The 24986-nt window shown below is 56.5% G+C and overlaps 1 protein-coding gene across 3 annotated transcripts; it reads right to left on the bottom strand.

The window, feature by feature from the left end:
- CSK (C-terminal Src kinase) lies at positions 1–21616 on the bottom strand. Of its 3 annotated transcripts, none has more exons than XM_076004552.1 (13): positions 21550–21616; positions 4689–4765; positions 4330–4443; positions 4098–4210; positions 3524–3743; positions 2570–2663; positions 2319–2384; positions 2143–2242; positions 1973–2063; positions 1452–1525; positions 1159–1354; positions 963–1049; positions 1–798 (listed from the first exon to the last, which is right to left on the bottom strand). In XM_076004552.1, the coding sequence occupies exons 2-13, from the start codon at positions 4701–4703 to the stop codon at positions 616–618; spliced, it is 1353 nt and encodes a 450-aa protein (XP_075860667.1). In that variant the 5' UTR covers positions 4704–4765; positions 21550–21616; the 3' UTR covers positions 1–615. The 3 variants fall into 3 exon arrangements, with proteins under 3 accessions (XP_075860667.1, XP_012590930.1, XP_075860668.1); XM_012735476.3 differs by lacking the exon at positions 21550–21616 and adding an exon at positions 20576–21172; XM_076004553.1 differs by lacking the exon at positions 21550–21616 and adding an exon at positions 10505–10526.
- Positions 21617–24986: the final 3370 nt, after the last annotated feature.

The raw sequence follows: 24986 nt of genomic DNA, 5'->3' as shown, positions 1-24986 counted from the left end.
GGCAGTGTCCTCATGGGGTGGTTTATTACGATTCCGTCTCACAAGGCAGGGGGGCGGTGGCAGCGGCACATGAAGTCCAAGCCCCTGACAGACGTCTGCCTCGGGCGCATGCAAACAGTGCAACATGGTCAAGCGCAAACACGGGCGACCGAGGCGGCACGGGACACGAAACATGGAATGGGGAACGAGGCTGGGCAAGGGATCCCCCAACCCTCATGGGCAGGACAGGAAAAATAAGATTCGTACTTCTTGTAAAATGCCCATTTGCTGGGTACTTTCTTTCTCCTTATCTTGAAAAATAATAAAAAATAACACACGGAAAAAAATCTCAAAAAAGGAAAGGAATAAAACTCTAAGAAGGCGAGCGATGAGAGGCTGGGGAGGCCCGACCTGGTGGCACTGCCTCCCACTCTCCGGCCCGTCCGGCCCCTCGGTGGGCTCCCCAAGCCCAGCGTGGGGTCTGTGAGAGAAGGGGCCGGAGGGCGCAGGCCGGGACAGAGGGAGCCCGCCAGTCCGCTGGGCACAGTCCAGGCTCAGGCCCAGCAGGCAGGGCGCCAGGCCCATGATCTTCCAGGCTCAGTCCTCGCAGGCCACGACCTGGGCAGGGGCCGGCGGTCACAGGTGCAGCTCGTGGGTTCTGATGCGCTCGAGCTGCTCGCGGAGCTGCAGGAAGGAGGGCCGCGTGGCGGCGTCCAGGTGCCAGCAGTTCTTCATGACCTCGTAGACTGCGGGCGGGCAGCCGTCAGGGGCGTCCATCTTGTAGCCCTTCTCCACCCGAGGGACGACGTCCTTCAAGGGCTGTGGGCAGGGGTGGCAGGACTCAGTGCAGGGCCTGGCCCCAGAGGGGACCCCTGCGCAGGAGTGGCCTGAGAGCTCCCCAGGGAAGGCCCGAGGCTTCCAGTGCTCAGACCCTGCCGGCACTCCCGTGCCCCACGCCCCAGCGGGCCCGCTCCCACACTCACGATTCTTGGGTAAGGCACGCGCCCGAAGGAGTAGATCTCCCAGAGGAGGATTCCGAAACTCCACACATCAGACTTGGTGGAGAATTTCTGTCAGGTGGATGGGAGCAGCAGCGTCAGAGCCCGCTTGTGAATCTGGGGCGGGAGTGACCCGGGAGCCTGCCCACCACTGCTCAGGCCCCAGGGAGGCCAGCCCCACCTTCTCTCTCAGGGCCTCAGGGGCTGTCCACTTGACCGGCAGTTTGCCTGTGTCCTGGGTGCTGGAGGCCTCCTTGGTGAGGCCAAAGTCGCTGACCTTGGCCACGTTGTCCTCAGAGACCAGCACGTTGCGGGCGGCCAGGTCCCGGTGCACGAAGTTGTTGCCCTCGAGGTATTCCATGGCCTCGCAGACGTCTCTGGGGGCAGACCAGTCACATGTCCCCTTGGCCTGGGGCTCCCACAGTGGGCAGGGAACCCTTCAAATCCCACCCAGCCCGGGGCTGCTTCACTCACAGTGAGAACTTGAGGAGACAGTCTCCGCCCAGCACTGACCGGCCCCGAGACCGCAGATAATCCACCAGGCTCCCCTGGGGGCAGGACAGACAGACCGGCCAGGCCATAGGTCAGACTCGCCCTGCAGCCCCTGAAACAGCGGGCTGGCGGGTGGGTGAATGGCCACCCAAGGGAGGGGAGAGGATGGGGAGGGAGCAGGGAGGGTCGGGACGTCGCCCCTGCACACTGCCTGGGACCGTTTGTGCATTACTGCTTCTCACGCCCACAATCTGACGTAGATTTTGTCTCTGTCTCCATTTCTTGGACATGAAACTGAGGCTGGCAGAGCTGACGTGGCCCATCCAAGGTCATGGTGAATAAATGGTGAACCAGGATAAGAGCGGAGCCCTTGGCGACCTCAAAGCTCAGTTGGGACAGGGACTGTGGGGTCAGGGCCCAGGGGAACAGGGGGGTCTGGGGCAGCTGGAAGGCCTCAGCCCGTGTTCAGCGTGGCACGGGGCCAACCCTGGGCCAGCACTCACCTTGGCCATGTACTCCGTGACGATGTAGAGCCCGCCCTTCTCCTCCACGATCACGCCCAGGAGCTGCACCAGGTTGCTGTGCCGAAGCTGCCTGAGATGGGACAGTGGCGTCACAGCCTGCCCAGCCTCCTGCCTGGGGCAGCCTCCCACCCGCCCCCGTCCCAACTCACGTCATGACCGACGCTTCAGCCAGGAAGGCCTGGGCGGTGGCGTCGTTCTTAATGCACTTGACGGCGACTTTGTTCCCCCGGTAGTCGCCTAGCATCACGTCTGGGGGAGAGAGGTGGGGCTGTTCCCTGGACTCCCCGCTGCCCTTGGCCTCCCGGGCGCCCGGCCCTCCGCTCACCTCCAAACTCCCCCTTCCCGATGGTCTGCAGCAGCTTCAGTTCCTTCATGTTCAGTGCCCAGCCACCTATGGGGGCCACCGAGAGGTGTGGAGGTCGGGCTGGGGGTCACCAAAGGGACGGCAGAGGTGGGCTGGACTGTCAAGTGTGTGGGCTTCCTAGGAGGTCTCCAGAGCCTCCAGGATGGGGCAGTGCCGGGAGGCCCGGGTAGGAGGAGGGATGTGGGCAAAGGTGTGGGGCGGGGTGCACTCACTGCGGTAGAATTCATCCTGGGCCGCCACGGTGCCCTCCATGACCTTTGGTTTGATGAGGCGAGTACAGAGTCCATCTGCGTCTGAGGTGTAGTGCTGGGGGTGGGGGCAGGGCACTCAGAGCCAGCCCCCACCGCACCCCAGTGTCGATCGGCTCACATGCACTGCCCAGGTCTGACCACAGGAGGGCAGCAGAGGCTGGGCCCGCCAGGCCAGGAGCCCCTTTGAGTAGGGAGGGCTCCCCATCTCTGGCAGGGCAGGGGTTAAGGGAAGACTCTTGGCACAGGGCCCATTTCCCATGTCACCCCACACCCAGCTGCTGCACACTCAGCTGTCGCTACCACTTTGGGAGTCACCAGTGTCCTAATGCAGAGGGCAACCCCTGACTCAGTGCTGACACCAATCTCTAGCCAGATGAGCCCAAGACCCCCACACTCCCCTGCCGCAGGCTAAGCCAGGCCAGCAGGGGAAGATGAGAGCAAGGAGACATCTGGGAGGCCACCCGGGGCTATCAGATGCCAGGTAAGGCCTGGCCAGGGCTGGCAGAGGTGGCCTTGGAAGCCGCAGGAGCCTGGGCGGCCCTGGTGATACGGGTGCAGGGCTCATGTTTACCTGCACGCATCTGGGCGTGAAGGTCCCTGACTGGCTGGAGGAAAGTTAGTTCTGGGATCAGACAGACCCAGATTCTACTCCCGGCACCTCCACTTTATAGCTGTGTGACCTCATGCAGGTCCCTTAACTGCTCTGAACCTTGGTTTCCTGGTCTACAAAATGGCGATAATGCTACCTCCTGTGGTGGCGCTGTGGGGTTGGAGGTCAACCCTGGCATACAACAGGTACTCTATCGAGGTGCAAAGAAACGAGGGCTCACGGAGGCTGTACGACACGCCCCTGTGGGGTCGGGAGTGTGTGAGCATGGGGGGTGAGGCCATCTGCCAGGCGCCCTCTCGGCTCACCTCCACCAGCTGCATGAGGTTCTCGAAGTACACCTCCTCGTCGATGCTGAGCTTGCTGGAGTGGTACATGATGCGGTAGTGCTCCACCTTGCCCTCGCAGCTCACGCACAGCGTGTAGTCCCCAGGGTAGTTGGTGCTCTCCCGCACCAGGAACAGGCCCGTCTCTGGTGGGTACAGAAGCCGCTCGGCCTGCTCCCGTGTGATCTTGCCGTGGAACCAGCTGAGGGATGGCCAGCCAGAGGTCATGGTGGCCCAAGGGTACAGACCCTGGTGCCTCCTGCCAGCCTCCTCCATGCATCGGCAAGGCTCCCCTTTCTGAAGATGCTCCCTCTGTTCGGCACCTTCCCATGGTTCCCACTGGCTCAGGCATCCGGGGCCTCCACTCCTGCTCCCTGTCCCCCGCCCCTGTCCTCTTCCTTCCATGACCGTGAGGAAGCATGCACGCCCTGCCCTGCTCTGGAAGCCCTCGTCTACACTGCAGCCCCTACTCTGGCCTGCCTGCTTTCCTCTGATGCTGTTCCAGGGAGGACAGGGCCTCTTCCCCTTTTCTCCCCGACCCTCTGCCGGTACTCACGGCATGAGGCTGAGTTTGGTACCCGCCTTCACACCTTCCCGCTTCTGCACGTAGTTGGCTGGGATGATGCCTTCACGGCCCACCTTGTTCTTGGCTTTGTACCAGTTGGGGTCCTAGGCAGAGGACAGCCCAGACGCACTCTCAGGCCTGGTCTCCCCTGCAGGGGGACCTCGCCCCAGAGGCAAGCCCCATAGGTGGGAGGGCGGGTGGGAATATAAGGTCCTCAACTTACCTTGGTGACAGCCACAATGGTGAGCACATCTCCTTTGCAGAAGGGCAGGTCCTGCTCCGCGGTGCCGTGGAAGTTGTACTTGGCAATGCATTCTGTACCGGATGGCCAGGCAGCCTACAGGGCAGAAGACGGGTGGGTGGGTGCAGCCTGGGTGAGGCACCCCTCCCCCGAGAACTCTGGGTGCCTTGGAGCTGAGATTCCTCCGACCCCCGCCCTGTGTCTGACGGTATGCGTGCAAATCTTTCTCTAGTCAAAATCTGGGCTGGGACAGGGCTCGGGGAAAGGGGGTGGGCTGACCCATCCCCACGTGCTCTCCTCTGGGGGTGGCGGGTGCTAGTGGGCCCAGACCCCCACGGTACCTGTATTGCTGACATCTTCTCAGCTCTGGCGTCCCCGTGTCACAGGAAAGCCCACTTGTCACTTGGTACCATTAGAGCTGCGGGGAGGGGGGCGAAGGTTGGGGGTGTGAGGAGACGCTCCCCATCACTGCGCTCTAGCCCCTTCCCTGAGGAGTGTGAACAGGCACCAAGAGCTTTCTGAGCTAGGACTCAAGGCAAGGGCCGCCCTCTCCAGCCCTGGCAGGCTCAGAGCACTGGGTAGAAGAGGAGCATAAGGACCGAGGACCCCCGGGACAGAGAGGCCACCATCCTTAAGCCCACAGGGAGCCTTCGAGGCCCAACAGAATGACTGAGAGAAGCACAGGGTCAGGGGGGGTCGGCAGCCCTAGAGCCCCTGCCTGGCAGCCCCGGGCTGGGTGCTGGCTTCCCGGTCCGCCGGCCTGGCCGGGGCAGCTCTGAAGGTGCCTTGCGACCTGGGAAGGTCGCTCATGCTCTGTGGGCCCTCAGGTCCTTCGCCTACAAAACCCGGGCTTGGCAGCATCTCTAGGTATACACCGGTCTCAATCCTAGTGCACACGCAAGGGACACAGCACGCACCCATGAAGACGGGCGCAGGGGCTGACGGCAGCACGATCTGCAACAAACCTCAAACTGGGGCCGGGCGCGGTGGCTCACGCCTGTAATCCTAGCTCTCTGGGAGGCCTAGGCGGGCGGATTGCTCAAGGTCAGGAGTTCGAAACCAGCCTGAGCAAGAGTGAGACCCCGTCTCTACTATAAATAGAAAGAAATTAATTGGCCAACTAATATATTAGCCGGGCATGGTGGCGCATGCCTGTAGTCCCAGCTACTCGGGAGGCTGAGGCAGGAGGATCGTTTGAGCCCAAGAGTTTGAGGTTGCTGTGAGCTAGGCTGATGCCACGGCACTCACTCTAGCCTGGGCAACAAAGCGAGACTCTGTCTCAAAAAACAAACAAACCAAAAAACCTCAAACTGGGAGCTGCCCAGAAGCCCATCGAGAGGAAAATGCATAAACGGTGGTATATTCACAAAATGGAATACCGTGCAGCAGCAAACATGGATAAACCAGATAAACCGCAGCTGTGAAATAACCCCGATGAATTTCTAAACATGGTATTAACCAAGGAGCCAGACACGGAAAAGCTCATACTTCTGGGTTCCTTCTGTGACAATTCACTGAGCTACACCCTAATGAGCGGCAGCCTTTTGGTGTACAGTTGACCCTTGAATAACATGAGTGTAAGGTGCGCAGGCCCACTTACACGTGGACTTTTTTTTTTTTTTTTTTTGAGACAGTCTCACTTTGTTGCGCAGGCTAGAGTGAGTGCCGTGGCGTCAGCCTAGCTCACAGCAACCTCAAACTCCTGGGCTCAAGCGATCCTCCTGCCTCAGCCTCCCGAGTAGCTGGGACTACAGGCATGCGCCACCATGCCCAGCTAATTTTTTCTATATATATATTAGTTGGCCAATTAATTTCTTTCTATTTATAGTAGAGACGGGGTCTCGCTCTTGCTCAGGCTGGTTTCGAACTCCTGATCTCGAGCAATCCGCCCGCCTCAGCCTCCCAGAGTGCTAGGGTTACAGGCGTGAGCCACCGCACCCGGCCTTTTTTTTTTTTTTTTTTTTACAATAAAAGGTACATCGAATGTGCCTGTTTCCCCTTCCACTTCCTCCACCTCTTCTACCTGAGAGAGCACCTCAGGGAGGTAGATCATCGCCATTTTGTAGACCAGGAAACCAAGGTTCAGAGCAGTTAAGGGACCTGCGTGAGGTCACACAGCTATAAAGTGGAGGTGCCGGGATTAGAATCTGAGCACCTCTTCCACTCCTCTGCCTCCTCTCCCTCAGCCTACTCAACATAAAGACAAGAATGAGGGCCTTTATGATGATCCACTTCCACCTAATGAATAGTGAATATATTTTCTCTTATGATTTTTTTCTTTTCTTTTTTTTTTTTTTTGAGACAAGGTCTCACTCTGTTGCCTGGGCTAGAGTGCAGTGGCATCATCATAGCTCACTGCAAAGTCCAACTTCTGGGCTCAAGTGATCCTCCTGCCTCAGCCTCCCCAGTAGCCGAGATTACAGGCACGCACCAGCACACCCAGCTAGTTTTTCTATTTTTTGTAGAGACGGGGTCTCGCTGTTGTTCATCATAGTCTCCTGACCTTAAGGAACTCTCCCACCTTGGCCCTCCAAAGTGCTAGGATTACAGGCATGAGCCACCACGTCCAGACTCTTTTTTAGAGAGAGAGTCTTGCCCTGTTGCCTGGGCTGGAGTGCAGGGGTGCCATCATAGCTCACCACAGCCTCAAATTCCCAGGCTAAAGCAATCCTGGCTCAGCTTCCTGAGTAGCTAGGATGACAGGTGTGTACCACCACGCCTGGCTAATTTTTACATTTTTTGTAGAAACAGGGTCTTGCTATATTATCCCGCCTGGTCTCAAACTCCAGGCCTCAAGTGATTCTCCTTCCTTGGCCTCCCAAAGTGCTAAGATTATAGGCATGAGCGGCTCCACCTAGCCTTATGATTTTCTTTACTTTTTTTTTTGGAGACAGAATCTGGCTCTGTCACCCTGGGTGGAGTGCAGTGGCATCATAATAGCTCACTGCAACCTCAAACTCCTGGACTCAAGCTATCATCTTGCCTCAGTCTCCCAAGTAACTGGGACTATAGGTGCGAGCTGCCACACCTGGCTAATTTTTTTTCTATTTTTGGTAGAGACAGGGGTCTTGCTCTTGCTCAGGCTGGTCTCAAACTCCTGAGCTCAAGCCATCTGCTCACTTTGGCCTTCCAGAGTGCTAAGATTACAGGTGTGAGCCACCACACCCAGTTGTTATGATTTTCTTTTCTCCAGCTTACTTTATTATAAGAATACAGTATATAATACATATAACATACAAAGTATGTATTGATCAACTGTTTATGTTATTGGTAAGGCTTTGAGTCAACAGATTATTAATGGTTAAGATTTTGGGATTCAAAAGTTATATGTGGATTTCTGAGTTCATTGTTCAAGGGTCAACTATGTATTTATCTCAATAAATACGACTCCCCATAAAAGCCATCCCAGCCAACCCCATGACCCAAGAGCAGCAACACAACCTTGTCTGCACACACACTATAGCACCAGCCCCCAGAGCCCCTGGACCTGTCTCAGGAAGCAGAGGGTTACTGTTCCTTTCTACAGGTAGGGAACAGAGGCCTCAACAGGGCCAGTGGCTTCTCCGTGGCCACAGTATGTTAGGAGAGAAGCTCCTCTACGAGCCTCACGACCAGGCTCATTTGACAGGATGGATGTCTGGGGCCAGGCTGATGGTCACACACAACGCCGCCCTCCCCTCCCCACGGCCAGGCAGTGGGAGAAGACACTGTACGTGCAGGTGCCGGGGCTGTGAAGTGAGCAAGGCCTGCAGAGCTCGGGCAGGCCTGCCAGATGCAGTGCTGGGCTGAGCCCTGAACACTGAGGGCGCAGGAAGGCAGAGGTGGGCCAGGGAAGCCCGCAGCTTGGTACGGCAGCCTGAGCAGAGGTGTCGGGGCAGGAGACAGGCGCAGCGTGAGAAACGGAGGGAAGGGGGGGCACAGACTCTGCCCCGCTGGGGCTCCAGAGCCCACCCTGAGCACCTTGCTCAGGAGATGGCTGCAAGCGGGCCTGGCAGCAGCCGGGCAGGCAGCAGGGGCTTCTGGTGCCAGTGTGAGGAATCAGGGTTTCATTCTGGGGCCCAGGGCTTCATCGGGGGAGAGCGTGTGATCTGAGAGAGCAGAAGGAGCTGGGGAGGGGAGGCCGGGAAAACCGCCACTTCCAGACCTCACACGTGGTTCTACAGCCAGGCAGACCTGGGCTTAACGCCTGGGTCTGCTAAGTGTTCAACCTGGGGTGTGACTCAACCCATTCCTCACCCTGAAAGGGGGACAGGGATTCCCTACAAGTAGCCATGGAGGATGGAATGAAACCCCGAACCTGGAAGTGTCTGGTGTGCCCCTCCCTGTCCCGAGGCCAGCGCATCAACCCTCATGGTCTAGGCAGGGACAATGAGGCCCAAGGAAGATGAGCCTGGAAACCTCCCCTCAACATTCACGAGACTGAGCCACCGTGAGTCGGGGAACCACCCCAGCGCCTCCGAGAACCGCACGCCATGGCGGGGCCTGTGAACTCTTGTTGCGCCTATTTTATAGCAGCAGAGACCAAGGCTCCCGTGGTTGGACGACTTGCCTGATGTCACACAGCTAGCGAGGAGGTGACAGCCCAGAGCTTAAACTGGGGTCCCACTGTGGTTGGCCAGGCCCCTCTGAGTAGAGCCCTGCTAGCTCCACACCCCACGCCTCCCCCTCCTTCCAAACTCGCTGCCGCCACAGGAGGGCGCGGAGGCTGCAGCATGTTAGTCACCCTTCCAGCTGTCAGTTTGCAAACACTCCCTCCTGGCCTGCCCGCCTCCCCACTGCCGTGATAGTGATAATAAAAATAATACCAGACCCTGTTTCCTGGGCACTTGTTCCATACCAGGCCCTGTCCTTGGCACATTAAGGCTCATTAAACCCTGTAACAACTCTGAGAGACAGAGGGGCTATCATTATCCCCATTTTGCAGACAAGGACCCCAAATGAGGCCCAGAGGGGAAAGGCGGCCTCACCTAGGGTCACATCTCAATGAGCATCCAGGGCTGCTCAGGTGTCAGGCTCCTGGGCTACTCAGACAGTCCTCCCTCACCCCTGGTGCCTCCTGGGCACTTAGTGCCCCGCAGCTGCTATACGGCTGGGACCACACCAGCCCAGCAGACAGTGAGAAAGAGAGAAAGAGGAAGGAGGGGAGAGAAGCAGCCATGAGGGGCACAGATGGCATAGCTCAGAAGGGACAGGACCAAGAGTGGTCAGAGAAGACTGCCTCAAGGAGCCAGCCTTTGATGGCCTCAGAGGATCCGGAAAGTGGAGAGAGGAGTTAGACTCATCACCTGTACTCTACTGGCAATGACCTTGGGCCCCAGCTCCCCCACTTGTGCAATGGGTTGGCGATAACTCTCGGCTCTGAGGGCTGCCCTGAGCACTGGAGTTGCAGCTCTCAGCCCCAGGAACGCTGCCCACAGAAACCCTGCAAGCTGGCGCTGTTGACCTCTTGGACAGCTCCTCCCTGCTGAGGTCACAGCCCATGATGGCTCAGCAGCCTCCCAGCCAGCACCTAGACTGGAGCCCCTCTTTCCGACATCCCCAGGAGGACATACCCTCCCTGCCAGGTCAGAGGCCCACAGTGAGTGACTGGAAGGGCTACTGCGAACTTGGGCCTCCACGACGCAGCCTGAGCCAGGCAGAGGGGTCCTCCCCAGGTCCTCCGAACGCGAGGCCAGGCCAGGCTACGGAGCGCTGCGGGAACACTGTCCTGGGCGTCGGGGCTCTGAGTCCTGTGCGCGGCTCTGCCACCAACTCGCCTTGTGACCTTGGGAAGGTCACTTAACATTTCTGGGATTTGTTGACTTCCAGCACGCCAGCCAGGCCTGTTCCCACCTGCTGTTCCCAGGACACCTGTGCCTTGCCCATCTCCCTGCCTTGCCATCACCTCCCCTGCTCTCTCCCCGTTCTCCACCCAAGGAACTTCCACTCGGTCTTGGGGGGGGCAGCTAAGGAACCACTTCTGTTGCACACATGCCTTAAAAACCACAGCAGAGGCCAGGCGCGGTGGCTCACGCCTATAATCCTAGCACTCTGGGAGGCCAAGGTAGGAGGATCCCTCAAGGTCAGGAGTTCGAAACCAGCCTGAGTGAGACCCCGTCTTTACTAAAAATAGAAATAAATTAATTGACCAACTAAAAATATATATACAAAAAATTACCCTGGCATGGTGGTGCATGCCTGTAGTCCCAGATACTCGGGAAGCTGAGGAAGGAGGATCACTTGAGCCCAGGAGTTTGAAGTTGCTGTGAGCTGTGATGATGCCATTGCAATCTAGCCGGGACAACAGAGTGAGACTGTCTCAAAAAATAAATAAATAAATAAATAAATAAATAAATAAAAAGAGGAAAGGGTCCCTGTACCACAGGGAGATTGGGTGAACACCTCCTCAGCCAAGTGACCAAATTAGGCCTCACCAGCGGGCAGCCCTAAGTGCCTCCTGCTATAAGGTACTGAGGAGGACAGGGCGCCACCTGTGTGGTAGTCCTGCCAGAGCTGTTTAACCTGACTCCAACCAGGAAGAAGCAATCAGACAAATACAAAACAACTGGCACAAAAAACCAAAACAAAAAAACAGCTGGCACAGATTCTTAACGTCACTGTCATAAAAAAACAAACAAAAAAACCCCACAAAAATAAAAAGCCTGGAGAATGTTCGAGATTAAATAGGACACTAAAGAAACATGACAAGATTCAATGAACAATCCTGAATTGGATTCTGGATGGGGGGGGGAAAACCCAGTGACAGAAACCATTTGGAAACAACTGAGAAAATGAAAATAATAGGTAATATTATGGATTTAAAGTCAAATTTCTTGTCCAGGCATGGCGGCTCATGCCTGTAATCCTAGCACTCTGGGAGGCCGAGGCAGGAAGATCACTCAAGGTTAGGAGTTTGAGACCAGCCTGAGCAAGAACGAAACCCTGTCTCCACTAAAAAAAAAAAAAAAAAAAAGAAAAGAAAAAGAAAAAAGAAAGAAATTAGCTGAACAATCAAAAATTTATAGAGAAACAATTAGCCAGGCATGGTGGTGCATGCCTTTAGGCCCAGCTCCTTGGGAGGCTGAGGCAGGAGGATCAGTTGAGCCCAGGAGTCTGCGGTTGCTATGAGCTAGGCTGACACCATGGCACTCTAGCCTGGCAACAGAGTGAGACTGTCTCAAAACAAACAAAGTCAGTTTTCTTAAGGGTGATCATGGTACTAAGATTAGAGACACATGCTAACATTCTTGGGAGTGAAAAGATATGATGCTTACAACTAACACTCAGACTAGCAAAAAAATACATGCACACATAAGTTTGTGTAGATAAAAAAAGAGGTAAAGTAAACGTGGCAAAAATCTTAAGAACTGGTAAATCTGGGTGAAGGATGTATGAATATTCATTATACTATTATTACAACTTTTTGGTAGGTTTCAAACACTCACAATAAAAGGCTGTGAAAAAAGCCAGGTGTAGATCATCTATGGCATACTACAAGTTGTGTGTTTTCGTTTTTTTTTTTTTTTTTTTGAGACACAGCCTTGCTCTTTTGCTTGGACTAGAGTGCAGTGGTGTCAGCCTAGCTCACAGCAACCTCACACTCCTTGGCTCATGGATCCTCCTGCCTCAGCCTCCTGAGTAGCTGGGACTACAGGCATGCACCACCATGCCGGCTAATTTTTTCTGTTTTCAGTTGTCTGGCTAAGTTTTTCTTTTTCTTTTTTAGTAGAGATGGGGGTCTCACTCTTGTTTAGGCTGATCTCAAACTTCTGACCTTGACATATCCTCCTGCCTTGGTATACAAGTTGTGTTTTTTTTTTTTGAGACAAGAGTCTCGCTTTGTTGCCCAGGCTAGAGTGAGTGCCGTGGCGTCAGCCTAGCTCACAGCAACCTCAAACTCTTGGGCTCAAGCAATTCTGCTGCCTCAGCCTCCCAAGTAGCTGCGCCACCATCCCCAGCTAATTATATATATGTGTGTGTGTATATATATATATTAGTTGGCCAATTAATTTCTTTCTATTTTTAGTAGAGACGGAGTCTCGCTCTTGCTCAGGCTGGTTTCGAACTCCTGACCTCAAGTGATCCTCCCGCCTCGGCCTCCCAGAGTGCTAGGATTACAGGCGTGAGCCACTGCGCCTGGCCACAATTTGTGTTTTTAAAGACATACAATATATTCCCTAAACTCAAACATACCTAGATTATCTTTGGAACAACAGAGGAAACTAATAACAGAGGTTGCCTCTAGGATGGGAAGGGATCAAGTTCAAGGGAAACTTTACTGTGTATTTGCTGTTTTGTCCTTTTGGAATTTTTTTTTTTTTTGACCACATGCATCTATTACCTTCCCCCTAAAAATAAAATTGAAAATAAGTAACTTTTTGTAAATCATCTTTGCCAGGAGACTTTCTTGGGTCCCCAGCTGTGCTGCTGGCCCCACCCTGGCCCTGCCGCGCCCCACACACCCCTGTGCTCCACTGAAATCTCACTGGCTGTGGCCTGTGGTTTAGGGTGGACTGGGGGCTCTGCAGGGGAAAGCTAGGGTCTGACTCACACTGCGTCCCCAGCATGGGCTGGGCCCAGAGTGGCCGCGCAGTAAGCAAGTGCTGAATGAACGAATGAATGAACGCACAAAGGGGAAGCCAGGCTGGCTGTGCCACACTGAGGTCCCATAACTAAGACTATATTTAACCCCAAAGGGACTGCAGCTGTCACCCTACCCCCACAGGGCTAGGGGATAGGGGCTTGGGATATGGCAGGACCAGTGCTCCATTCTGACTTCCTGCCCCAAACCCTGCTTCCAGCAGCCCTTGTGCTGGGGTCCCAGGAACAGGCTGGCATTGTGCCCAAGCACTGAGGTCAGTGGCTGCAGCCTCAGGCAGGCCTTTCTTGGGAGCCCAGGCTGGTAAGGAGGGGTGATGAAGGGGAATGGGAGCCCAGAAACTCTCAGGCTGACGTTTCCCTGCCCTGGAGACAGCTGTAGACCTCCAAAAGCCAGGCAGGTGCTAAGGGCCAGGCAAGGTCAAGGGGCTTCTTGCCCTGCCCCCCTCACCAAAACTCTTCTGTCTAATGGAGCGTGGGAGTGTTCAGTGACTGTTTACACCCAGCTAAAAATACCCACTGAAAAGGGAAGTGCACAAGAGACCTGGGGGAACTTGGGGCCATGGCCCCCAGAGACTCTGGCCCTGCCACAGGACCCAGCTAGATCCTCTGGTGGCAGCCACTGGAAGCAACAGGCAACAGCTAGGTCCATCCTGCCTTCTCGTTCTTTGAGCCATTGTTTTGGGAGCCTTTGTGTGTGCCCGGTGACATGCTTGGCGGGCCAGGGTGGACATGAGGGTAGGCCCTAGATTACAGGCGTCCTCAAACTACAGTCCGCGGGTCACACACAGGTGTTTTTGCCTGTTTGTTTTTTTACTTCAAAATAAGATATGTGTGGTGTGCATAGGAATTTGTTCATAGTTTTTTTCTTTTAACTACAGTCTGGCCCTCCAATGGTCTGAGGGGCAGTGAACTGGCTCCCTGTTTAAAAAGTTTGAGGACCCCTGCCCTAGAAGGTTCTGCCCTTGGGGACCCAAGATCTCTACTCATCAGCCTCTCCTCTGTGCCTAGCCCAGGGCCAGGTGCTGGGGACCCCAACAAAATGCAGACCTGGTTTCTGTCCTTCTGGCTACTGGATGGTCAGTCATGGCTTGGTGTGCTCAGGACCTCAAGAGATGGAGATGGGGCCACCTGGGAAGGCTTCCAGGAAGAAGGCGCAGGAGAACCAGAGCTGGAAGGATTTCGGGGGGGAAATACCTGGGAAAAGGGTGTGCTGGAGCAGGCCAGGATTAATAGTCCGAACTGTGGCACAGAGGGAGTTAATTAAGGCTGAAGAAGGCCAAGGGAGGCTCTGAGCCCAGCCTCCAGGTCATAGTACAGATGAGGGCAGAAATAAGTTTCAGAATTGGGCACGCCCCTCCAAAAGGGCAGGGCGCCTAGGGAGGCCCGGCACGCATGCACCCGCAGTTGGGCTGGCTTGGCAGCAATAAAACCAGCCCCACCCTGGTTTTGCAGAGGGCACCCAGGCTGACAGTCTGTGACACCCCAGCCACACACTGGGCTGGAGGGCTCCCACTGACGCTGGGGCCGGGCAGGTGAGCCCTCAGCACCCCTACTGCACAGATGTCCCAGGAAGGGTTAGAAGAATGCCTGGCTCCAGTGTATGCTGCCCTACTCCACCCGGGGCTCCTTCCAGCCCTCAGCACCCCTGATCTAGGGGGAGGGCCAGGTATAATGGCTGAACAATGTTAAAAACTAAATTACAGCAACTCACTGAGCCTGCCCCCATGGCTCAGTGGGACCGGAAATCCCATCCAGTGGTTTGAGAGAGGTGGGGGCTGGGGCTAGAGCAGGCTACCGGGGAGACTCCTCGGGCACTGGGGCACTGCTGCAGCTTGAGGCTGTCTCTCCTGGCCCAGAAAGGTTTCTAATTACCGCTCAGGAGCCTAATTACCTACCTGCACTGGGCAATGGGGACTCAGGGCTCCCCAGGGCCCTAACCCAGGCCTCTGCTCCCCTAGCCCCCTCTTTGCATCTTCATTTGCCTGCATTTACATATGGCCTCTCAGCACTAACCTCTAACAACCTCTTGAAAGTCATGAAGTGTCCTTGTCCCTTACCCCAAAGTCTCCTAGTCACGTCATAGGTGGGGAGACGAGGGCTGAGGCCCATGAGCTGCCTAGAACTTTGACCTCAGATTTCTGGTCTCCCCACTCAGAACTGGGACCTGTGGAACACACAGCTCAGAGGGTAAAGCTATAGGGCCAACACAAGGACAGACAGGCTCGCTACCCACGTGGGGACAAGGGGGCGTTAGCAACACACTCCCCCACCAGGATGGGCTGTCAAAAAAACCCCACAAAAGCACAGAAATTAGAGCCTGCTGACAGAACTCAGTCTGGGGCCCAGCATTATTTAATCCTCAAAACACCCCATGAGGCAAGTACTGCTGATCTCTGACAGAGGAGGAAACAAGCTCTGAGGGGGTCCCCCAGCTTCCAACAGGGCAGAATGGGGACTTGAGCGCAAAGATTTGTCTGAACATTGGTCAGGAGACCTTTCTTTCAACCCTTCCTTAGGCAGACAGATGACCCCTGAAAGTGGACGGACGGGGACACTGATGGGTCTGCCCAGAGCTTGGCTCTTCTGTTCCGGAAGCAGAGGCACATCTGTGTCCATTTCTTACTCGCCTGCACACCCTGGCCTCACACACAGAGGCCAAGAGCTTGTCCAGGGCCACACGGCAACAGCTAGCAGGCCCCAGAGAGGGTAGAAGCTCCAAAGAACCTCACCCTCAACATGACTTTTCTCCAAATGTCGCTTGAGTTTCACAGGTCCCTCCCCTCCGGGAAGCCCTCTGGGATGCTCCAGCCCACACAGATCCCCAGCAGCCCCATCAGGAAGTTGGAACCACAGGCCTCCCCTAAGCCTCCTCCACTGGCCAGCAGGGGAGCTCTCAGGGTTTGTTCTTCATCCTCCCCTCCTGTCTCCCTGCAGCCTGGCAGCAGAGGCCGCAGACGCACCAGGCTGAGTAAGGACCAGGTGCCCACTGACCAGGCTGAGTAAGGACCAGGTGCCCACTGACCAGGGCTGAGAAGCAGCAGCCAGCGTGGACAGGGGTCAGAGGACACTAGGTTTTCACCCATCCTTAAGGCTTCCAACAGGCCAAGCAGCCTCTTTTCTGCTTGTTCCTTCGACTCTGGGCCCAGACCACGGAAGGGGAGGCGGAGGGAAGCTGCGGTTGGAGGGTGTGCGCAGCTAGTGTGTGATGAGAAGCTGCCCTCATCACAGCACCTCAAAACCAGGAAGAGAAACCGAGCAGGCAGAAAGGGCGGGCTGAGCTGCAGGGGCCCTCCAGTCCCTAGGGGCCTGCTAAGGGAAGCTCCCAGATAGCTGCTGGACAAACCACTTCTCCCTTTTGAGCCTCAGTTTCTCCAGTGGAAAAATGGGATTCTCTATCAGGTCCTGCCAGTCTGCCCTGATCAGTGCAGTTTATAACTAATGAGCACTGTGGGCCACATCAGGCCTGACAAAAGAGCACCCCTCAGTTGGTGGAGCACCCCTGATACCGGGAAACAGGGGCTCAGCCACATGAAACCAGCCTCTCCCTGCTTGCTTCTCCCCTCAGCCACAACGGGAGCACCAGCTCTTCCTTCCCCAGCTCTTTATTTTTAGGTCTGAATTTGACTTTAATCATTACTTAGCAGATTCTATTTCCAGCCCCTGGATGAAGGGACCCAGAGGGAAGGAGGAAGGGAGGAAGAGAGGCAGTGCTCCCTGCCGTGCTTGGGGGTGGCCTGCTCCTCCACCCATCTTGTCCCCAGCTAAGGGTGGGGGGAACTGAGAAACACCCAAAGTGCTCGCCAGAGCCAGGCCAGCAACTTGGGGAGGACTCCACCCTGTGACCTCATCCCAGCCCAAGCTGTGGACAGGAGGGCAGTTGTAATGCCTACTTCCCCTGCACCAAGACCAGGGAGGAAGGAGACACTCCATAGGCAACAGTCTGGCAGCCAGAGTCTGAGGTCACATGCCTGTGGGACCTCTATAATGAATGGACCAGCTGGGGGGAGGACCCCCAGCCTAGGCTGGTCTTGGGCCGCCCTAGTGTCATCTGGGGCTATGGTCTCATAGGCCCAGCGGGTGCCCAGCTGAGACTGGTTTCCTCTGACTGCCCGAGGGGTGGCTCCAGGAGGGTACTCCCAGTTATTCTGGTTTCCACAGACGTGTAACAAGAGCAAGCAAGGCGTGTCACAGCAGTGCACACTCAGGTTAGGCCTGGGGAATGCCTGCCAAGGAGGAGGGTGCTAACACACAAGAGTTCCCCAGTGACTCTGTGGACCCTTTATGTTCCCTTCTAACTCCCAGCTGGGAGGCTCTAAGGCTCTAGAATCCTTCTCCCCCAGCTTTCTTCCCTTCATTGGCTACTGGGAAAGGGTGGGAGTATGTGGCTTGCATGGCTGTCCCTAGGATGCATGGGTTCCCTGCCCAAGTGGCAGGCTAAGGAGGCCTCTATTTCCACTGGGGAAATGCTGGGCTGGGCTGGCCTAGACTAAGCTGGGAGGCGGGAGGCAGCTGGGCTCTCAGAGAAGAGGCCTTGTCTACTTAGCTCTGATGCTGGGAGACCGGAAGAGGAATGGGTGGGGTCAGGACAGCAACCAGCAGCCCATATTCCCAGGGCCAGCCCCATGCTCTGGGCCAACCAATCACGTGGCGATAAGGAGAAGGGACGGCAGGGAGGCTGGGCAGGGCACTGGCCACAGTAGCCCAGAACCTCAAGGACAGAGGGTTTCAGAGGGGCTCCCTCAACAGGGACCATCTCTCTGCTGGGTAAGTGGTCAGCTGACCTCGGCTCATGGCTCAGAAGTCTTCGCCACATGTCGAAGCAGCCCGCAGTGGGCATTCCTTCAACAGTGCCAACCCTATTATAAAGGGTAAGCGCAGGAGAGGGGTTGTGCTAGGCACTTTCACACCTGCCTCTGAAGGAAATCACCATCCTGTTATTTATACATAGGAGGCTCAGAAGGTCAGTGACTTGTCCGAGGTCCCTCCACCCCTGGCCTAAGTGGCATGGCTGAGCCTGGAACTTGTATCGGTCAGGTGCCAAGTTACCTGTCTCTGCAACACCCCAGCTGCTTTTGGGGCCCATAGTAACAACCACAATGACAGAGGGGAGACGATGCACACCCGTAGTGAAGGGTACAGGTGAGGGCTGAGGCAGCGCCGCTTGGAATAGTCTATGGTTTTCTAGAGGCAAAGTCACCTAGGTTGTGGAGCACCGTGAGCAAATGCCCACGGACACAGGCTTCAATGAAAAAGGTGTCATGGCAGGCAAGCTCACACGCTAACAGCCAGGAAGGAAAAAAATCAGAAAAGACTGGCAGGGAACTCCAAAATGCTAACACAGTCACTGCTTACCAAAGAAATAGTGGGTGATTTTTGTTTCATTTTCTAAATTTTCTAGAGTGCTGTTCTGTTATTTTCTAAATCAAGAAAATTAGTACATACACAGTTTCCTTACAATGAGCTCAGATTCGCTTCCCTGGGACTGAGCGGCTTACCAGCTCTAGCCCAGATGTCTGGGACACTTCTGCCATTGGGATGGCCTTTCCCATACAGGACAGTCGCTCACACATCTGAGAATCTCTACCATCTCTTTCCCAAATGCAACCCCTCTGTTCTTTGGGGCCCATATGTTGAGGCCTCAAAATCCCTCAAAAGATGGAGCCCAGAACTGACCTGGGCAGTGCTGCCCCTTTGAGGGCAGCCACGTCACACTGTGGATCGGGGCCCTCAGCCCCTGCCTATACTTGTCTGGGGAAAGCTGAATTCTGTCCCCTTTCCATGGGCTACTCTGTGTGGCTCTGCCTTTTGGGGTCTGGTGTCCCTGCAATGGTGAAGGGGAACATTTCCTGGTCTTTCCTGGCCCCTGACCCAGTGCACAGAGAACACCCACTTCTGAGAGGGAGGATGGCACCAAACTCGCCAAATAAGAAAAACCACACCCCTGCACTCGTGCTAGCCAGAAGCCAGACTCCTTTCTACAAAGGCCCGGGACCCTGTGTGTGCCCTCACAGCTCAGTTGGTAAAAAAGCAACCAACCGTGCCAGGCCCCAGTCCCACCCCTTAGACTGGAAGGAAGTTAGGGCTGGGTGTGGGGCTATGTGAGGGGAGCCTCACAGGGCCAGGACACCTGGGTCCTCTTCCTTGTGCATGTCACATCAACCAGAAAAAAAATCTTAAATCAAGGATGGGGCCGAGGAGAATGAAACTGCCAGCAGCTCCAAGGGGGCCCAGACGTGGCTCAGAATCCTCCAGGGAACTGCCTGCTCTCCTGGGAGTAAGACGACCCTCCCAGTCTCAGCCCTGCTGCCTTTGCCCTGTTCCTGCTGTGACCACACTCATAAGGCACTAGGAGCCTGAAATAGGCCCCTTGGGTGTCCCCCATCTGATACTGCTCCCATGCCAAGGCTGTAGGGTGCTGCCAATGGAGACAGGGCTCCCACCTTGCCCGTCCTGATCCCACTTATATTCTGAACTTGGCTGCCCCTGTGCCAGCTGAGCCACAGGTGTGGGGAGGGCTGAGTTAGGACTGACCATCAGGCTGTTTCAACTCAGTGCCAGGGGCCAGGACCAGGCCTTCCTGCCACACCACACAGCCACCCCCGTGCCACACACTGCCACATCCCCTGCTCCTGGGCCCTGCCTCAGGCACCAAGGGAAAATCTCATGGGCAATGCCTATGCCGCCTGAGGGGCAGAGATGCGCTGGAAGCCTTTCCCTCCCTCCAGCCCTCTGCAGGGGAGCACGTGCTCACCCCAGTGTCCCTCCTGGGCCAGGCTGGGAGCCTGTATCCCTGCTGGGTGAAGGCACTTGCCTAGTTTTCCTCCACTCACAGCAGTCCAGCTCTGCAGAGCTGGGGATGAAAGGACAGCCAGCTGGCCTACCTCTACCAGAGGCCCGGGGTAGTGATGCCCCCCTTTGAGCCTCAGTTCCCTAGTCCACAAAATAGGCGGGGAAGTGAACCCCTAGTTAAGCTCCAAAGATCTGGTGGCCAGACACACCCCTTCCTGACACCTGGCCTGAGCCCTGAGGAGCCTGGGAGAACGGTGCTAACCCGCTGACCAGCGTGCTGGGAGGTGGGAGCATGGTGCTAATTCCCAGGGTCACCTTCACCCAGGTTCAAACCCCTGCCCAGTTTCCCATCCAAGGGTCAGAGGTCCCTTGGCTTAGGCTTGCTCTTCCAGGAGTGCTGGGGTGACAGGCTCAGGCCCAGGACCTGGGCTTTTAGCAGGGCCCTGGGTTTGCCTGCAGCCAGAGGGGCCTCGGTGGGGGAAGGAGGGAGGGGTCAGAACCAAGCAGGCCAGGGCATCTGCAGGGAGGCCCTGGGCAGGGAAGGGCAAATTCCCACGAGTCCAGGCGACTCTCCAGCGCCCTAGCCCCTGCTGATCCTCCTCCTCCCGCCACCCCTACTCCATGCTCCCCACGGGGAGGACCCGGGATGACCTGAGCACCTCCCTCGTGCGCGCCCTTCTCCTCAGGTCTGACAGTGGCTCCTGGGAGAATCCGAACTTGAGGAGGAGGGCGTAAACGAGGTGGGGGATGGGAGTGGACGCGACAGCGGCGGCAACGGAGGCTGGACATGCGACCTCCACCCCCTCCCCTTCAGGAGGCACTCGGACGCCCGCCTCCTCCGAGGCTGCCAGGCACTCACCCCTCTCGTGGCGCTGCGGTCCGGGCCACCTCGCCGCGGGCGGCATCAGCGGCCTGCGGGACGGTCCATGCGGCCGGGGTGGGGGCGCAGGGTCCCCGGGGTGCGCCCCGAGAGGGCGGTGCGGAGAGGGGAGGAGGGCCGGCCGACAGCAGGCACGGCCGCGCGCCCGGGTCGGGAGGGAAGAAAGGCGGGGGAAGGGGCGGGCGGGAGTCGGGGAGGAAACAATGTAGCCGGCGCGGCCCCGGCAGAGTTCCGCTTCCGAACCGCCGCCAGCGGGGCTCGACTCTGGAACGCCGCGCCGGCTGCCAGGGGCCGCCCGGACGCTCGACCCGGGCTGCGGGGCCCCGCGCTCCACGCCCGGAGGCTCCGGCGGCCACGGCGGGAGGGCGGGAGGGCGGCGGGCCGGGACTGGCCGGCGGCGGCGCGGCCCGGCGGTCGCCCGGCTCGGACCCCGCCCCGGCAGGCCCCCGGGGCGCGGGGCGCGGTGGGCGGCGGGCGCGCGGCGGCGGGCTCGGCGGCGCAGCCAACCTCGGCTCGCCCGGGGCTCCGCGGGGAGGAAGCTCGCAGGCCTGGAGAGAGGAAGCCCGGCCCGGATCCTCCGCCCGCGGCAGCGCGCCTGCGCGAGGGGGCCTGCCCGGCGCGCGGCGGGGCGGGGGCCGCGGGCGCGCCCCCTGCTGGGCGCCGGGGGCACCGCGGGGGTGTGTCCGCGCCCTCGCCCTGCCCCGCCCGCGTGCCCGGCTCCGCGGTCCCTCCCGGCGGGCGACCGGCCGACTTGGGGCTCCCGCCCGGCTTTCTGTGGGCGCAGCTGCCCCGCTGTAGGAGCGACGGAGGCCGGGCCTGGGCCCTCTCCTCAGCGCTGCTGGTGGCGCGTGGCCTCTCTCGCAGCCATAAGCATTCATCCATTCATTCATTCGCAAACGTTTCCCGGTTCTGAGGACACGGCGGCCCTGCGCGGGGTGCACTAGCAAGACCACCTCGTCACTGTCCAGGAGTTCTCAGTCGGGTGCGGGTAGACTGACAGGCCCGCAGGCAGTCGCAGAGGAACAAGTGATAGCAGTGGTGAGGTGGTGCACAAGTCACAGGAAGCAGAAAAGAAGGGAGGGCTAACGGGGAGGCTTCACAGGGCTGGGACCCAGGCAGAGGGGACAGCATGCACAAAGGGAGGGAGTCTGAGAGGCTTGGTGGCTTCTGGGATCTATAAATAGCTCAGCAGGCTGCAGCTGGCAGTGCGGATGGGGGAGAGTGGTGGGAGGTGGGTTCCTGCAAGCCCGGGGGGCAAGAGAGCCCCAAAGAGCCCCGTGGGTGTTTCTTGGAGTTTATTTTCTGCCTGGAGGCAACAATGAAGTTGTCAGATCTGTGACCTTGGGCAAGTTACCCAACTTCTCTGTGCTTTAGTTTCCCCGTTTGGCAAAATGGGGAATATAATAGCACCAACTTCTTAAGGTTTTGTGGGGAGGAAATGAGTTAATAGGTTTCGAGTGCTTGGTGTGCAGTGGCTGGCATGTGGTGAGCCCTTAGTTAAGCACAGGCTGTTATTATATCATTGTTAATGAGGAGCAAAGAGATGATCTGCTCTGAGCTTCCAGAGTGGGCATTGTGCTCAGGCATGGGGGCACAGAAAGGGGTGCAGTGGTGAGGAGGAGACTAGAGTCTCCAGCGTAGGTAGGAGTTGAAGGGTCAGGCTGAGGTGGACAGAAGGGAGGGGGAAGTGAGACATGCTGGCAAAGTCTTAGAACACAAAATAAGTATGCAGGGGCCCAAGGGAGTGACAGGGAGAGTAAAGGGCCCTGTGGGAGACAGCGGGGAGACAGTGTACCCACAGATTGTAAAGAGCCTCGAATGCCAGGAATTGAGTATGCCCTCTGCTCCTGAAAAACTACAGGTTGGCCCCTGTCCCAGTGGACTCCTGGGGCACCTTCCCAGCTGGAGCCAACCCTTTGGGGAAGGATGCCCCTGAGGACACATCCAGTAAGTCTCAGAGGTAAGTGTGATGTAATGGAAAAAATGCATAGATTTGGGGTCCACATCTCAGAGTTAAATCTCAGCTGGGACACTTACTAGCTGTGTGACCTTAGGCTAGTTACTTAAGGTCTCTGAGCTTGGTTTCCTCTTCTGTAAGATCAGGCTCAGAATATACTTCTCTCATGAGAGATGGTGCAGATTCAGCAAGATAACGGCCGGGGTGAGAGGGTGGAAAGGGTGCTCAGCATAGTTGGTTTCCCTTTCTTTCCTCTGAGGTCAAGATGGAATGATAATATGGGGCCAGATGGGGGGCCACCTCTCAGCCAAAACACCGCACTTCTGCAGCTCTGCAAAGGCTTCTGGAAGAAGAAATTGACTTCTCCCCTCCCCTGGCCGAATCAGCTGGCAGAATGGGAAAGAAAGGACTGGGGATTTGGGGAAACCACTCTAATTTCTGTTTCAGTTTTTCACCAGCCCAGCCTCTTTTACCCCCAAACACACTTGACTTTTTTTCCCTGGGTGTGCTGTGGCCCAGGGTGTGAACTTTGAAGTCAAATAGACTTGGATTTGAATCCTGGCTCCACCTCTTCACAGCAGAGTGAAATAAACTTTTTAACCTTCCTGAAGCCCAGGCACTGGGGATAAAACCAATAAGGGGGTCACCCACAGACCTATGCTCTAGTGGAAGAGCCAATTAACTTCATAATTCAACCTCATAATTCATTCACTCAGCAAATACTTATTGAGCACCTACTAAGTGCTAGGCATTGCTCCAGAGATGAAAGAGGCCAGAGATGAAGGAGTGAGCAAGACTGCCTAAGTAAATCAGACACTGGAATGAAGGCAGTGAGCACCCCATGGATGAGAGGCCTTGGGGAAGACAGATCTCAGCTTCCAGACCCCAGAAGGGACTGAGCCAGTGATGGAGAAGTGGGAGAATGTGTTCCAGACAGAGGGGACAGGATGGTTAAAGACCCTGAGGCACAGAAGGGCTCAATGGGTCAAGGGACAGCCAGAAGGCCAAGGTGAAGACACTAGCAAGCAGGGCAGAGTGGTATGAGAGGAACGGTCCAGATCCTACGGGCTGTTGTAGGCCAGAGATTTTATTACAAGAGTTTGGATTTTATTATATGAGCAACGGGGAGCCACTGAAAGATTTTAAGCAGGGGAGTGACATGATTAAGAGTGAAGGTCGAGGCTGGGCGCGGTGGCTCATGCCTGTAATCCTAGCACTCTGGGAGGCCGAGGCGGGAGGATCGCTCAAGGTCAGGAGTTCAAAACCAGCCTGAGCAAGAGTGAGACCCCCATCTCTACTAAAAATAGAAAGAAATTAATTGGCCAACAAAAAATATATAGAAAAATTAGCCAGGCATGGTGGCACATGCCTGTAGTCCCAGCTACTTGGGAGGCTGAGGCAGGAGGATTGCTTGAGCCCAGGAGTTGGAGGTTGCTGTGAGCTAGGCTGACGCCACGGCACTCACTCTAGCCTGGGCAACAGAGTGAGACTCTGTCTTAAAAAAAACAAAAAGAGTGAAGGTCAGAACGCCAGTGAAGAGGCCCTGCACAGTCCAGACCAGGGATTATGGGCATGGACCCTGGTGGGAGCAATGGGTGGAGCAGTGGCTGGACAAAGGGGAGTGCCCACGACAGCTCTCCATGAGGGGTGTTTGTGGGAAGTGAGGCCACCGAAGAAATCAGGCATGACTCCTCAGGTGTGGCTGGAGCACCTGGGGTGAGGTGGGAGAGGGACAATGAGCTGGGGGAACACTCAAGAGTTTGGTTTTGGGCCAGGCACCATGGCTGATGCCTATAATCCCAGCACTTTGGGAGACCAAGGCAGGAGAGTCTCTTGCACCCAGCAGTTCAAGACCAGCCTGGGCAACATAGGGAGACCCCGTTTCTAGCAAAAGAAAAATAAATCAGTGGGGCTTGGTGACACATGCCTGTAGTCCCAGCTACTCAGGAGGCTGAGGTGGGAGGAAGTCTGAGGCTGCTTGAGCCCAGACATTTGAGGCTGCAGTGAGTGAGCTATGATCGCACCACTGCACTCCAGCCTGGGCAACAGAGCAAGATCCTGTCTCAAGAAAAAGCTTGGTTTTGGTTTTGGAGAAACTGATTTTGAAACGCCTGTGAAACATATAGATGCCAAGGGAGCATTCAGCGTTGGAAGCTAAACACTAGTTTTCCAAGGCTGGGATGCTTGTCCCTGGTGTGGTGAGGCCTGTCCCCAGGCCGGGGGATACTGAAAAGAGGAGAGAGGCTGCTGCAGAAAGGCTGGATGTGGGGAATGGGACCAGAGCTGGGACTTTTGGCTGCATTTTGATGATAGGAGCCAAATGGGCTAGCTCGATGCAAAGTTGGGTTGGTTGCCAGAAGTTGAGAGCTTATGTGCCCTTATGGGTGGACTGTGCTCCCAGGGTCCCTGAGAAGGGAAGAGCTGCACCTTCTT

This window comes from Microcebus murinus, chromosome 6, assembly GCF_040939455.1.
Source record: "Microcebus murinus isolate Inina chromosome 6, M.murinus_Inina_mat1.0, whole genome shotgun sequence".
Classification (NCBI taxonomy): Eukaryota; Metazoa; Chordata; class Mammalia; order Primates; family Cheirogaleidae; genus Microcebus; species Microcebus murinus.
This window is presented reverse-complemented; position numbering and strand designations above follow the sequence as displayed.

Coding starts and splice junctions, on each gene's coding strand:
- CSK (XM_076004552.1), bottom strand. Junction 2,664..3,523: donor ACCTCATGCAGCTGGTGGAG/GTGAGCCGAGAG, acceptor CCCCACCCCCAG/CACTACACCTCAGACGCAGA. Junction 2,243..2,318: donor CGGGAAGGGGGAGTTTGGAG/GTGAGCGGAGGG, acceptor TCTCTCCCCCAG/ACGTGATGCTAGGCGACTAC.